Source organism: Chrysemys picta, chromosome 14 (genome assembly GCF_011386835.1).
Source record: "Chrysemys picta bellii isolate R12L10 chromosome 14, ASM1138683v2, whole genome shotgun sequence".
Taxonomy (NCBI): domain Eukaryota; kingdom Metazoa; phylum Chordata; order Testudines; family Emydidae; genus Chrysemys; species Chrysemys picta.
In genome coordinates this window covers 42,684,918-42,699,177 of record NC_088804.1, presented here as the reverse complement: position 1 = coordinate 42,699,177, position 14,260 = coordinate 42,684,918, and the positions used below count along the sequence as shown (strand labels likewise).

Sequence of the window (14,260 nt, the reverse complement as noted above, 5' to 3'; positions counted from 1 at the left end):
AATTGCAATCTAGATGGTTGGGCTCAGGCTGGAGGCCAGGCTCTGAGACCCTCCCACCACATGGGGTCTCAGTGTCTACACTGCAGTTCTTAGTGCCAGAGTCTGAGCCCCACGAGCCAGAGTCAATTGCCCCAGGGTCTGGGACTCTGTGCCACGGGTTCTTGGTGGAAGTGTAGACGTACCCTTGGACTACACTCCTCTTCCCACACAAGCTACAGGGGAGGCATTTCGAGCCCTCCAGGTCAGCAGTGTGCATGTCAGAGCTCACTTGGCTTCCCACAGCTATGCAGACTGGGTTGCTTGCTGGCTCTCCAAGGACAGACAAAGCCATCATCACGCTCTTGGCCACTGTTATTTACACTGACACTGCATTCTCTCCCAGCTACAGTGGCCCACGCCCATTCTCGGCACTGGTGCCAGTGCCAAGGGGCCTTGGATAGCTCAGCCCCACGAAAACCTCCCAGCATTAGGACATGGTGCTGAAAACGCCTGTGCGGAGCCTGCACAAGCATCTATGCTGGCACGAACGCCAGCGGCGCTGGAAAGGGTGGTTCACCTTACACCAGCACGTTAGCCTCGGGAGTGCGTACTGCCGTGGAAGCGGTCTCTCCCAGTTGAGAACAAATACTGTTCTGAGTTCAGGACATACGAGCAGTTAGCTCTTACTCGCCCATGTACATTTCTGGCAATTTAATTCCATGGGCATTCTAAAGAGACGCTGTTTTCCTGCCCCCCCGTCATGTTAGTACTGAAGCCATCACGGCTCTTTCACATGTCCACCCACCAACGCACAATGTGCCAAGTTGTGCAGCTTAAAGCAAAGGGGCAGAAGACTTGGCAGAGATGGCGTTATATTCCCCACCACCTAGTTAAGAGGAGTCTGCAAGGGGGTTCTGCCCTGTTCAGAAAGGGACACGCAGGCCGGAAACCTTAGTCATTTCCATCGTGGACCAACTCTGTGCCAGGACAGAGATGCTGGTGGGGCAAAGGTATCAAGTCAAACTATTCCTGGCCAAGATCTTCTCATAGGAGCATTGAGGGAGAGTCCTGCAAAAGGCAGCCTGCATGCTGCAAAAACCCTGTAGCTTGGCCATGACTGTTCCCAAGAGCTGAGTGGGAGGCAGCCTCCCAGCAGGGATGTGTGGGCAGCATGGGACGATGAAGGGACACCACCTTGGAAACTGGTCCTGCAATAACTGTCAGACCTGCTTGGCCCAGGAGATCAGGTAATCGGCCCTACACAACTGGGGCAGCACAACCCCCTGAAGATTAAGTACTTTCTAGCTATAGCAACTTCCCCATCAGTGAGAGCTTGACAGCATTTCCCTGGTCCCTAACACCCAGGGGAGGGCTTTGCATAGGTAATGACAGATACAGGGAAAACAAGGGGAAGTGATTAGTGTCATTTCCTCCCTCTAATGACAAACCCAACTCTCAGAGCTCAGCAATGCAACCCCACTCTGCATGGCAGGGCCCAGCCACCTCCTGGGCAAATGGGGAATAGTTCAAATGCTCAGCAACAGACAGAGGAGAAGCAAGTTTCCTGCCGCAGAGTGCAGTTTGGGATAGCACTGCTTACCCAGTACTGCCAACCAATGCTGCTCATTTGCCCCGCCTCCATGCCAGAGCCTGCTCACACAGGCCATGCCAATCTGGCTCCAGAGGCCTCATCTGTTTTTACAGAATTTAACCTTTCCTTGTAACGAAGCCCAGGTGGTTGAGGAAATCCTTCCAGATGCACCCAACAGAATCTGCAGGGGTGAACTACAGGTCCAAGGGCCAGTTCAACCGGTTAACTCTGAACCCTGATAAGTACTGGACAGATACACAGTTGTCAACTCATTTTCAACAGGGAAGTGCAGCTGCTCTGGGACCATGGACTAGGTGTGACATTCCAACTCTGCCCCCGGCTGGACATAGGATACAGCCACTTGGCAGGTACAAAGAAGAGGTGGCAAGGGCAGAGAATGAAAATAAGCACAGCCAAGATTCCCCCTCGCCCCCCCCCCCGACACACACGCACCCAACAGGATCACTAATAGCCTCTAACTGCCCCCAACCACCACTCACTGGCAGGACTACACGCAATACCGCCCCCACCTGGCAGGTGTGTGACAGGGCAGACGGGCGCTACCAGAGCAGGGGAAGGCCTGGATGAGATTCAGCCCAAATCCATCTGAACTCTGTTTTAGAAGAAAGTTAAACTGCCAGAAAGGCAATTTAGATGTGGGGGTTTGGATCCTTCCCTGAGCTGGAGCCTTCTACCCTAGGAGGACAGCAAAATGCAAACACTGCCTGTCCCACGCGGCAGCCAGCCAGCTGGGGGGAGGAGGGGCGCTGAGTGGAGAGACCTGGTTGGTAGCCAAACCACTAAGAATTTCCTGCAAGCTGCAGTTACGATTTGATGAGTGAATCAGGAGATTGGCCTGAGGCGCAGCTGTTCCCACCCTAAGTCTCCTTTAGTCCATCTTCTGCTGCTTAGCTGAAGCTCGAGCATCGTCTCCAGAGCCGATCCCGGGGACACGGACCAGCAGAGGAACTGCCATTTCCGCTGGAATGTGCGTGTGGCGCAAGGCCAGGTATCTTCTCCATGGAAAGAGTTCAACACCCAGATTAGCCAAACATCCTGTGGACACCCAGCCAGCCAGCACCTCCCAAAAGGCACCAGGAGAGGACACTTTGTCTTCAACCAGACGCTAAACGCGCAGGCGTTACACGTAACCTGGCTGCAAGCAGAGACACAGCTGAACTAGATGGATCACAACCCCGCTTCTCCAGACGCATCTCTGCTGTGACTGCGAACAGATGCTGCAGATCCCACTGCTGCTCATCTGCAAAGATGGCCCCTGTGGCCATGGACCTTGCTGCTCCCCTCACCTTCCCGCCCCATGCGTGTCAGGCGCTGGGTCACTCAGCTCCACAGGCCTCCCTGTGGGTGTACAGCACCTGGCACAACAGAGCCCTAACTGTGTTCGGGACCCAGGGTGCAAGTTAATACAGCCAAAGGAGGAGCCTTGCACTTGTATATCACCTTTGACTCAATCCACTTGGGTCACGTGCACTAGTTAAGGCTCCCAACTCCCACTTTGTGGCAGATAAGGAATAACCACACCCACCTATGAAACAGCTACTTCTGGGGTGGAACGCAGGCTCCTCACTGAACGCTTTGGAACAAGAAGTCTACACTGCCAGATCCTCCTGAAACTGCCGGGGGGGGGGACTTATGTGAAATAATGACCCCTTTATAGCACCTTCCAGCTGAAGAGCTCAGCTCTCCAAAACCGGGCTGGTTAACCCTCACATCACCCTGCAGGCGTAGGAGGGTAAGAATTGGCCCAGAGAAGTGACGTGACTGTGCCAGGTCAGAGGAGTCTGAGCTGCAGGCAGCGTTAGAATGCAGGTCTCTGGACTCCTAGCTCTATCCTCTTCCCAGGCAGGATCAGCACCCCTTGAGGGGAAGTTACCTGGCCCAGAACGAACCAGCGGCAGGGTTACCACCTCGAATGTCGGGAAGTACAAACCGTCAGGCCACCAGCTCCACAGCTCACTCAAGGCAGCATCAGCCTCTCTTGTAGAAAGCCCCATTGCTGCTGCCACAAGGTCAGCTGCAAAGGCATTCACACTGCTGGGGGACCCAGTGCAGACCCGACTCCCACCTGTTCATCACAGTGATAAGCAGAACAGCTCTCCCCACCTGCCCGAAGGAATAAACCCATGCCATTGGATCTCTCGCACCTAAGGGGGCCTACAAGGGAAGAGAAACATCTGTGCCCTTTCCTGACATACAGCCAAAGTCTGGTGTGTTTTTCCTGGTTGGTTTTGCATCAGGAATGCAGGTGTCTCATATCTGCCTTTGTTTGCTGGAGGATTCAAAACAAACAGATCTAGCAGGACTTTGACATCACAAGGGCTTGCAAGTGGAGGGGGAGGGATTCAAACCCTGTTTGTCTTTGTAAGCACCCATTTAACTCCAGCTCCTATGGGCACCTGGGAGAAGAGAGTCTCAAAGACTCAGACACTCCTACCCCCATAACTAGGGCCTGGGACACTCCTGCAGTTCTCTGGCCTCCCAAGAGCCCTCCAGGAAAACAGACACATGAGGCTCCACATTCCTGACATCCAGATAGAAGCCAAGCAGAGAAAGCACCTTTTTAAAAGTCTTCCAGACTCCTTTACACATTGCAAAGCAGCCAAAAAGGGATCATTTCTCACCTTGCATGTCCCGCCAGCCTGTGTCAACACTCCTCCCTGCACCCAAAATGCCAGGCAGATAGGCCCAGAGCAGCCTGCCACACGCCAAGGCCTCTGTCTCCCTAGGCTCCAGCTCACCTGTTCTCCAGGTCCGGCATGCTCAAGTTCCTGGCGGCGAAGCACATTTTCAGAGGGATCACCTTCCTGTCTTTGGTGCCATTGTAGTGCTTCGGGGAGCCGGAGTCCTCGCTGCCACTCAGGCTCGGTGACTGGGGAGCTGCCCCATCCCACGGGAGGTCTGACACCAGCGACGGCTTCTTAATGTAGGGAGTCACTTCCCGCATGAACTTCACTAAGAACAGAGGTGGGAGAGGAGAGTGTTAGCACCTGGGCTGCCTCAGGAGGGGTACACAAAACACTGCATGCACCTGCCCAGAAAGGTAAGGCAGCACCTGCAGATCTGTGCAGCCCAGGGCAGTGTGCCGACTCCCCCACCAGCAGGGAGCAGTGGTCTGCACTCACTGTGAGGACAGTGCCTGCCAGTGGGGGGGGAAGGGGGAGACACACACTAAACAGGCCTCAGAGCATGGTCTCCTGCAAGGACCAGAAGTCGGCTGCTAGGGATCTAGCTTAGACTTAGAAGAGTTAGTTGCTCCCACCTTCCAGAGAGGACAGGTGAGTGAACCTGCCCAGCTAGCCCCTCATACGGATGTGTGCAAGCTTTTGCCCCTCTCCTCTGCAGGTCGGAGGGGGGGCACTTGCCTGAACTGTCCTAGGAGGATGTAGTTTCACACCCCCATTTGTCGACAAGCTCTCAGCTGTCTGGCAACAGGATGGGAAATGGTAAACACATTTATACACTATTTCCACAGGGGGAGGGTTCCTCAGGACTGTGGGTGACAGGAAGCTGGTCTCTAGGCACGCTGTGAGGACAGGAAAGGACTTGCTTGTCTTAGATGGAATCAGACTGCTGCTGCCTCTGCAAATACAGTCCTAGTGCTCTGCTCTCCCCACTCATGGCCTCAGGGGGAGCGGGGTGGGTCTCAGGGCTATGTCAGCAATGGTCTCTGGATAGTGAAGCCAGAGGGTTACCAGACACAGAAGGTGTTTTATGGACACTTCCAACTCCTCCTTCCCTTGGTCATTCTGCCTGCACACGTTTGCCAGAGATGAGGGATGGCCTACTGGTTCAGTTCCCTGCTCTGCCACAGACTCCCTGTGAGACCTTGGGCACGTCACTTAGCCTAAGCTCCCCAGCAGTACAGTGGGGATAACTGCTCTGCCCCACAGGGTGCATGAGGAGAGAGACAGGAAAGACTGAGATACTCAGATACTACGGTGATGGGGACTGTGTCAGTACCCTAGAGACAGATCAGGACACTTCTAGAATAGATCCTCCAGCAGGCACATGCTACAGCCTGGATGCTTAGTGACATCACCATCAGCTACAGCACTGATCAACGAGGTGGTACTGCCATTATCTGACCTCGCCAGCTGGAATACTAGTTCAGAGTGAAGCTAGCCACCAGCCAGCTCCTAGACAAGTGATCCAGGAACACACACACGGGCTCTGAGATGTGGGTTCTAACCCTGACTTGCTGTGACCCCTCAGGTAAGTCACTTACCCTCTGAGCTCCAGTCTTCCATATGTAAAATGGAAGCAGTTCCTTAAGTGCTACAGTGCAAAAAATTACAGCCTGACTGAGACAGGCTAGAACTTGGGAGTTTGCTAGAGGAGTGAGGGTTGGGGTCACTGGCTCTCCATACAATCCAGATGGGAGCTTCCCGAGTGGCACCCAAAGGAGGAACTCTTCATGGCTCTCAGAGTGGGAGAGGCTCCTAAACACTTGTGCATGGGTGGAGAAGCTCCCATCTGGCTGCCGCAGGGTTCCCCAAGCTCTGTAAGAGGAGCTGTGCACTCACGAACCCCACACATGCCTAAAGGAAGAAACTTTAGCTGCTTTAAGGTGCAAAGCTTCCCCTGAAGGCATCTATTCTAATCTATGAAAGTTCTAACACTTAACGCCACCTGCACCAGTCCTCATCCAGACCAATAGATTAGCGTGTCATACACTTACAGCTTGTATAGGGAGAGTGCACTGCTCACATGAGGTGCTCCTGGCAGCCCCCCCACAATCTTCCCAGATGCCACCCTCCCATCTCCCTCTATTGTAGGGACTTATGCATTCTCTCACTGCCAGGAGTTGTGCACTCCCCATTCTCCCACCCCCAAACCAGAATCCCCCCATTCTGTACCCTGTGGTTATCTGTCTGGGTGTCCATAAGTTAGTTTCTCTTGGGAGGACAAGAAGGGCTCTCCTTACGCTTGAAGGCCATCATCCAGCTGTTTGATCCATAGACAATTGCAGAGGTGCTTGAAGCTAAACAAAGGCCAGGGGCTCCATATACTCCCCATTTCCCCCCTTTCAGCTTTCTGATTTTCCCTGCAATCAATAGTGTTCTGGCCACGGCTGGCTGGAACATTCCCTGCAATTTTGGAATTGGTTAGCTGAAGCGTTCAAAAGTTACCACCCCGCAGACCGACAGAGCCAGAGTGAATGGCCTCACAAGCCCAGCCAACCAGAACAAGTTTGAGTTTCCCCTCAGAGTTCTGAGTAGGAAACTTCTCAAGAAATTAATCAGCTCGGTTTTGGACCCCTCATGTCACCCAACCCTCTTTTCCAATTTGCCTCACAGGATTCCTAGGAGAACTAGGCTGGTGGCAGAACCCATCCGAAGTTTCACAGGTGGATAGGTTTATTTTGGGTAAAAATTTGACAGAGGGATCAAAAACCTGCTTTATAACTGGAAGCTGCCTCGGCCTTTAATTCTCAGCCTCTCATCTCAGCACGCAACAGTACAAGCTACATATTGATTGGGGGGAGGGATAGCTCAGTGGTTTGAGCATTGGCCTGCTAAACCCAGGGTTGTGAATTCAATCCTTGAGGGGGCCACTTAGGGATCTGGGGCAAAATCAGTACTAGGTCCTGCTAGTGAAGGCAGGGAGCTGGACTCTATGACCTTTCAAGGTTCCTTCCAGTTCTAGATGAGATATCTCCATTAATTTAAATTTTATTTACATTTAATTTATATTAAACATCCTCCAGACATCAGGATTTGGCTGGGAAGAAGGAGAAACAGCAGCAGCGTCAAAGAGGATCTTTCTTCCCCAGGTGATCAGGAGTAGAGCAGTCATGCACAGTGCTCCCTTTGGGGAAGCTGGTTCTCTCCCTGAGCAGCTGACCCAAGCATTTAAGTGTATGGCCCTCCGTTCCCCTTTTGCTTTTAAGGGAAGAGCAGAGCCCATGGGCTTTAGCAGTCTCAGCCCTGAGTTTTCACTCACTGCCTGCACGACTGTGCCATCTCCTCAGGAATGAAAGGGGAAACAGGAGCTCAGAATATTATCCAGCTGGAAAGGAAGGAAGTGCAGCAAACTGCAGCCCGATGCAGGACAGACACGGATGGCTGCAGCTGCCTGTCTCCCCCAAATGTAACGGGCCAGCTACCGGGGGGCGGGGATTCAGTTGAGGAATTCCAAGGTGTTTAGAGTTGTCCTAGCAAAGGAACCAAAAAGGCACATTTCTGTAATAAACTGAGCCATCTGCTTGAAGTATAGCCCAACCACTGCCCCGGAGACCACAGCAGCATGGGAGAAAAATGTCCCTTTCAAATGGCCTCATGCAAGATGAGCCACTATTAAAAGGGAGCCTGAGGAGGGAAGGGTCAAACCAGGAAGCTCAGTCTAGATGGCCTCTTTTCTAGGTCTCGTTGTGAACCTGCCCTGGGACCCATGGGCGACTGAGAAACTTTGATCACTCCCAGGAACGGCAGCTCCCAGACAGCTTCAGTGACACATGCTTAAAGGAATAGCAGCAAGCTCCCAGGTGACCCAGCAGGCAGGGTGCCCACCCCAGAACTGGGCTGCTCTGGGAATCTGGGAGAGAATGGTCTGTCTGCATGCCAGCTGCACAAAGAAATGGAAGCAGGCCTGTCAGCCCCCTGGAAAATGTGACCAGGGCTTTGCATAGGGAAGTGTTAAGAGCAAGCTGTTCCCTTCCCTTCCGATAACCAAGCCGTGGGGAGGGGGGAGCTGGGGCACGGGAAGTAGATAGCTGCAGAAAGTTTGGAGAAATATCTGAACCTCTGGGTGTGCTTCCCAAAGCAAATGCAGGCTCTGCAGCTGTGGGGCTGCCAACGACTACACTAGCATTCGCCTTCTACTGCGTAGGGTAGTCTCTGAAATTGGGTTCAGAATAGGATACAGCAGTTTAGATATTTAAAACCACAGGAAATTCATGGTTCAGGCCAATATGGTCCCCGACCCACTCTGCTGAGGAGGAGAACAGAGTCCAGACAGCTGAGTTATAGTTCAGAAAAATCGGAGTGACCTGGGAAACGCAGCTCTTTGGTATTCAATTGCTTTGTTTATTTCAGGGAGGAGCGTGTCAGAGGCTGGAAGGGGTACTGAATTCTGGGGTTTATTGGAATTTTTAATCATTTAATTGTTTCTCTGTCTCAGCAGCTTCCTGGACCCAGAGAAGCTGCGTGAAGCCACATTTAGTGCACACACCAATTCCTGATACACAACATTCCGGGAAGTTACTGCATACATCAGCTGTCTGCTTATTTGTGAAGAGGGCTCCAGCTTCGGTGACACAGGGACGGCTGCTGAGACACTCTCCAGAATGTGAGGACTTTTTAGTCACTACTTTTTGTGCTTCTAAATAGACTTTTGTACATCACTGCTCCAGGTGCTGTTCCGGTAAGGACCAAACCCTCTGGCCACATTCTAACCAGAAGTGAATTTCTGTGGCATAGAGATTTAGAATGGGACTAGCCTCATGAATGGCTCAGGGCTTGCCTATGTAGGGTGGCCAGGTGCCTGGTTTTCAACTGGAAAGTCCAGTCAAAAAGGGGACCTGACAGTGTCCGGTCAGATCTATTGACCGAACACCCAAAGTCCAGTTACTGCGGGATGGGGAGGTGCTGGGTCATCACCTGCATCAGCCCCTACAAAGCTAGGGCTCCCCAGCTCTGCAGGCGAGTCCCTCCTGACCCAGGCAGGGAAGTGGGAGGGGAAAAGCAGCAAGCGATGGGGGAGGGGGAGCTGAAGGAGGAAGAGTGGACTTGGGGGGGTGGGGGAGAAGAGATGGAGCCCCAGGGAAAGATGTGGGGCAGGGAAGGTTTCAGTACTCTGATGGAGTGTCCAGTTTTTAAATATTACCAAGTTAGCAAACCTATGTCTATGTCAACACTTAGTTTGTGGCAAGCCAGGGTATAAATGTACCCGCGCTACCCTGCCACACACTAAAAGTTCCCAGTGCGTTTTGATGTGCCTGCTTTGAAACAGGGTCAAAGTGCACTAGGGAACTTTGAGTGCATTGCAGCAGGGCCCAGAGGGCCAGTTAGTGCTTGGCAGGCTAGCACAAGTTTGCTTTACACCCCAGGCTTCCGCAAACTAAGTGTCCATATAGACGTACCCACAGTCTAAGAGGGGTAGCAGATTGTACTGGGCTACATAGACTAATGCAAGGATTGCTCTGGATTTAGCCATCATACAAGGCAGACTGTTCCATAAAACACAGTGCACTATATAATCAGCTACTCCGCAGGCACAACTGAGACTGTCCCCTCTATTGCCTCCCCTCCAGATCAGCTAACTCACGGGAAAGAGCAGCACAGACCCACCTTCCCCTCAACTTCAGCACTGTGTTTCCCTGTGACTAGGCTCTATGAAGTGGGAAGACTCTCTCTGCCCTGGCCTTCTCTGCACTAAGCCACCATCCTGGCTGGGCTGGGCTGAGCGCTAATCATCTAGACATGATGGTTATTTATTACAGCCACAAAGCTTTCGTCAGCTGGTTCCCAGAAACCACTAATTTCCTTCTAGAACACAATTAGCACTCCATCAATCCTGCCTTCATGCTCTTCGATCCTTCAGGAGCAGGTCAGCAATTCCCAACTAGCATCCAAACCAAACTCTATACATGCAGCTTCTAGAAGACACCCCAAACTGGTCTGCATGGGAGTGGGCCTTGGGGCACAATTCCAGTCCCTTCCCAAGCTGACTGTACCCATTTACATTGCCCTGCTCCTGTTCTCTGGCCATCCCTCCCTTCTCAGCATCAGACTTCAGGCTCAAGCCTGAACAAACCAGTTTCAGGCAGGAGGAGTCTAAACCTGCTCCTTGAGGATGGCCAGCTAACTCCCCCCCATGCTGGCTACAAAGAGCTAAGCCTTGCGCTTCAAGCTGGGATGTGGTCTAATTAAACAGAGGAGCTGACCGAGAGAAGCCCCTGGCACCTGCCCAGAGCACACCAAGATGTAGAATTTGGCTGGATGATAAAAGACTCGACAAAAAACCTTCAAAATCTCAACAGCTTCATTAAGCAGGAAACCTGAACCAAATCCCCACAGGTGTGGGAACCTGTGCCACAAGGGCTCAGATAGCTCTGCCAAACCAGCGCATGACTGCAGGGGACACGCTTTGCATGGAATGAGTCGATTATCCTTTATCCCTGGTCAGAAAGAGGGACTTGCCAAAGCTATTAAAAAGCGGAACAGTGTGCAGTATTGTCAGGGAAAAACAGAACGTCCAGTTACCACACCGATTAGGGAATTCTTCCACATTGCTAACTGTCGCCTAGCCAGTCCAGCTCTTCTCTACAATGCATTCTGCACCATGTTCTAGGAGTGGAAGGTTCTTTCCCTTGCACGTGCTCCCTCTAGAAGAATATTCACGACTGCCCTAGATTAATCTCATTACAGATTACAAGACAAGGAGGAGGGCGAGCTGGCTCCAGTGGTGCCGAGAAGAATGGTTAGAACGTGCTCCCCACAAAGACTCAGATGTGTGGAGTGGGACTTCATTCTTGGGCAATTTGAAACTTCAAAACAGCCTGCAGCAGAATCTCCATAGCAGGCAAAGCCCCCTTGCTCCCTCCGCTCCCAGTCAGACAACTGCACTCAAAGAGCAAGAGGCTATGGCTGGTTGATTGACCTCTGCTCTTTTAGCCCTACTGGAGTGAAATAACAGAATTGTTCAAAGAGGGAAGGGGAGCAACCAGTCCCTCCTGGTTCAGACTATTACCACTACTAAGGGCAGTGAAGAATTTTCAGACCCGGAGAAACTCCTCTGCATTCAAAACAAGGGCTCTTCATATGAAGTTCAAATGCACAATACCTCCACCTATGAGTCGTGTCCTTAGAAGGGTGGAGGGACCAGACAGCTCATCCCCAGTTCCTGGCAGCACAAGGAACGGAACTGAAGCAGGAAAGAGAATATAAACTAGCACAATGAACGTGACCAAGGGGTCAGCTGCCACCCCATCCTGGATCTCATCTGCAGCCATGACTGCGGAAGGACGACGCTATCCAAGTTTCCAAAGCTTTTGACGCTTCACCACCAGCTTAGGATCTGCTGTTCACAGCTGCCGGGATTCTGTCATCTTGGGGGATTTTCTAGCCAAGTTGGCACAGTTCCAAAGGCTTCTCCGGTGTCAGCAGTCGGAGGGAGAAAGGGGAGCCATTATTTCCCCCTAGCCAGATCACCTGCCCCCAGAAGACACAACTAAGGAGTACAGCTGAGAAGGAGCGCTTTCGCAGAAGGCTAACAGACTCACCACTAGCCTTGCCTACACTAAGGACATTTTGGAAAGATTCCTCAGTATCGCTGTCAGTCCGGAAGAACCAGCGCTAGCAAATTGGTTAGACTTGCTCCCAGCAGGCATGGATGACACAGGGTTGAAAAATGTACCAGCAGCCGGTGGGCTGTCTACATTAGGGCTGCCAATGTCGGTAACTCCAGGGAAGGGAGAAGCAGTGCACGGGAAAAAAAATTTCACAAGTTTCCTCTAGTACAGACAAGGCCGGTCCCCTGCCAAACACGTAAGGGGAAAAGCCCTATGAACAAGGGTGGATTAAAATAGATTTTTTTTTAAATGGGTGCATTTAAATTGGATTTTTCTTTGTAAAATAAACCTATTTAAAATTAAATATTACATTTGAAATGATGACAACCTAAGTTAAGGCCTCAACTTACTATCATCTTTTAAAATAATTTAAATTAAAAAAAAAATCAAGCAGTACATTTGCTATTGAAGTTTTAAAGGAAGTCAAGCCACCGAACAAGGGGAAGTTACTGGCTAAGCACCTGGGACCAGGGATTGAAAGCGCTAAGCCAGCTTTCTGATAGCAGTAGTCACTTCTCTAGGAGGTGGAGAGGGCAGGACAGTTCTTTTTCCTCTTCCAATCTATGAATGCAAATGAGGTTCAAGAGGATAAGATCTAGTTTAAAATTTTGAAGGACACGGTGACCAGAAACAAATCAGTTCAATTCACTATCGACAGATAATACTTCCTCCTCTGTTAGTTTTATGATACAAAACAGGTTTTGCATTTAAATATTCTTATCAACACAAGACGAAGTTGTGGTCAACACGGGTGGAGCTCTTCACTTTACAGCCTCATGCTGTTCCACTCAAAGCAGTAGCTTGGGTTATTGCAGTCTTGTGTGATGTCCTCCAAAGATCCTGCCCAAATCCTCCAGCAGAGACAGGGAAGGGATGACCCGAAACTTAGAGTGGAAGTAGTCAGAGATCTTTCTGAAGCTGGGAGAAGCAGTTTGGTGGGTTTTTTGCCACTTAGACCGCTGCAAGGCCTTTCAGGGATAACCCCCTAAGTGCCAACCATTTAACATTAAATAGGTTAATTACATCATAGGTGAAGGCTGCCTCTCATAGCAGAGGTATAGCGTGCATCCACCTAAGTAGGCACTGATCTGGTCTCCACAGGATGGACACACCAAGACCTGAATTAAGTTAGAAAATGTTTCCTGCATCTAAGTGCCCAAAATTAAGCACCCTACTAAAATGGTCCAATTTTCTATGCATGGCCCACTCCCACTGAAATGGGAGCTATCGGTGCGGAGTACTGATAAGTGACCCACTGTCAGCAGGGTGCCTACTACTGTGGCTTTAGGCACGCAATGCAAGAGTTCTGGCCAGAGCTACTCAGGGCAGGGCTGTTTTGTCCTAGACCCCTCTCTGGTACTGGGCCAAACACATTTTTTTCTTTCTACAGCCCCGTCAGTTGCAACAAACTCCTGAAGTGGTTCCTGTTTAACAGCTGCATTGTGGAAGATTCATTGAGGACCTAATCCTGTGCTCACTGAAGTCAGTGGCAAAACTCCTATTGAGACTTCAATAGATGCAGGATCAGGTCCTAACAGGACAAGTTCACCTGTGTAGCTCTGCATATGCTCTCCCCAACCCTTCAGAGAGGTTCTCCCTGCATGAACCATTGACCTCGGGGGTTCTGGAAAGGCACAGATAGATGTTTCTGAGGTCAAGAACACTCCTGATGCAAGTAGGCTTGGCAAAATTCAATTTTTTTTTCCAATTGTTGACTGATAACATCAATGTTCATATTTAAGCATTTTTTATATTTATCCCCCACAGCAGTGGGAAATTAATGACAGTACTTGTTGAGATTCAAAAAATAAAGCCTCATAACTTAATACATTATCAACCTCACATGTCAAAATCCTCAAAGTAAATATCCTTAAATCAAACTTTAATATGTTTTCAAGCAGCATTTTTCTTACTTTGCCTATCTGTACATTTCAGTAATTGAGGAAATACTCTTTTTGTTGATTTGTGTATTTAGATTTTTAACAGTGAATGTCAATTGCATCATAATCCTCCCATTCCCCCCATAAAAGGCAAGGAAATAGTGAAAACATCTCAGCATTCACATTTTAAACGTCCTAGCTCTCGAGCAGCTGGTGATAAGGCATGTTTTCAAGTAGAGAATCAGAGGAACCCAGATCCTGAAAACAGACAGTTGACAAGTATCAGGGGGTAGCCGTGTTAATCTGTATCTACAAAAACAACAAGGAGTCTGGTGGCACCTTAAAGACGAACAGATATATTTGGGCATAAGCTTTCGTGGGTAAAAACCTCACTTCTTCAGATGCGTAGAGTGAAAGAGCTATGCATCTGAAGAAGTGAAGTTTTTACCCACGAAAGCTTATGCCCAAATATATCTGTTAGTCTTTAAGGTGCCACCA

At 50.5% G+C, this 14,260-nt stretch overlaps 1 protein-coding gene across 3 annotated transcripts in view; it reads right to left on the bottom strand.

Moving 5' to 3' along the window:
* Positions 1-14,260, bottom strand: part of SNTB2 (syntrophin beta 2) — a 53,386-nt gene that overhangs the window by 23,358 nt on the left and 15,768 nt on the right. For all 3 annotated transcript variants that reach the window (XM_065567424.1, XM_065567425.1, XM_065567423.1), the window contains exon 2: positions 4,330-4,543. In XM_065567424.1, the coding sequence (XP_065423496.1) occupies positions 4,330-4,543 (214 nt within the window). The remainder of the gene's footprint in view (positions 1-4,329; positions 4,544-14,260) is intronic.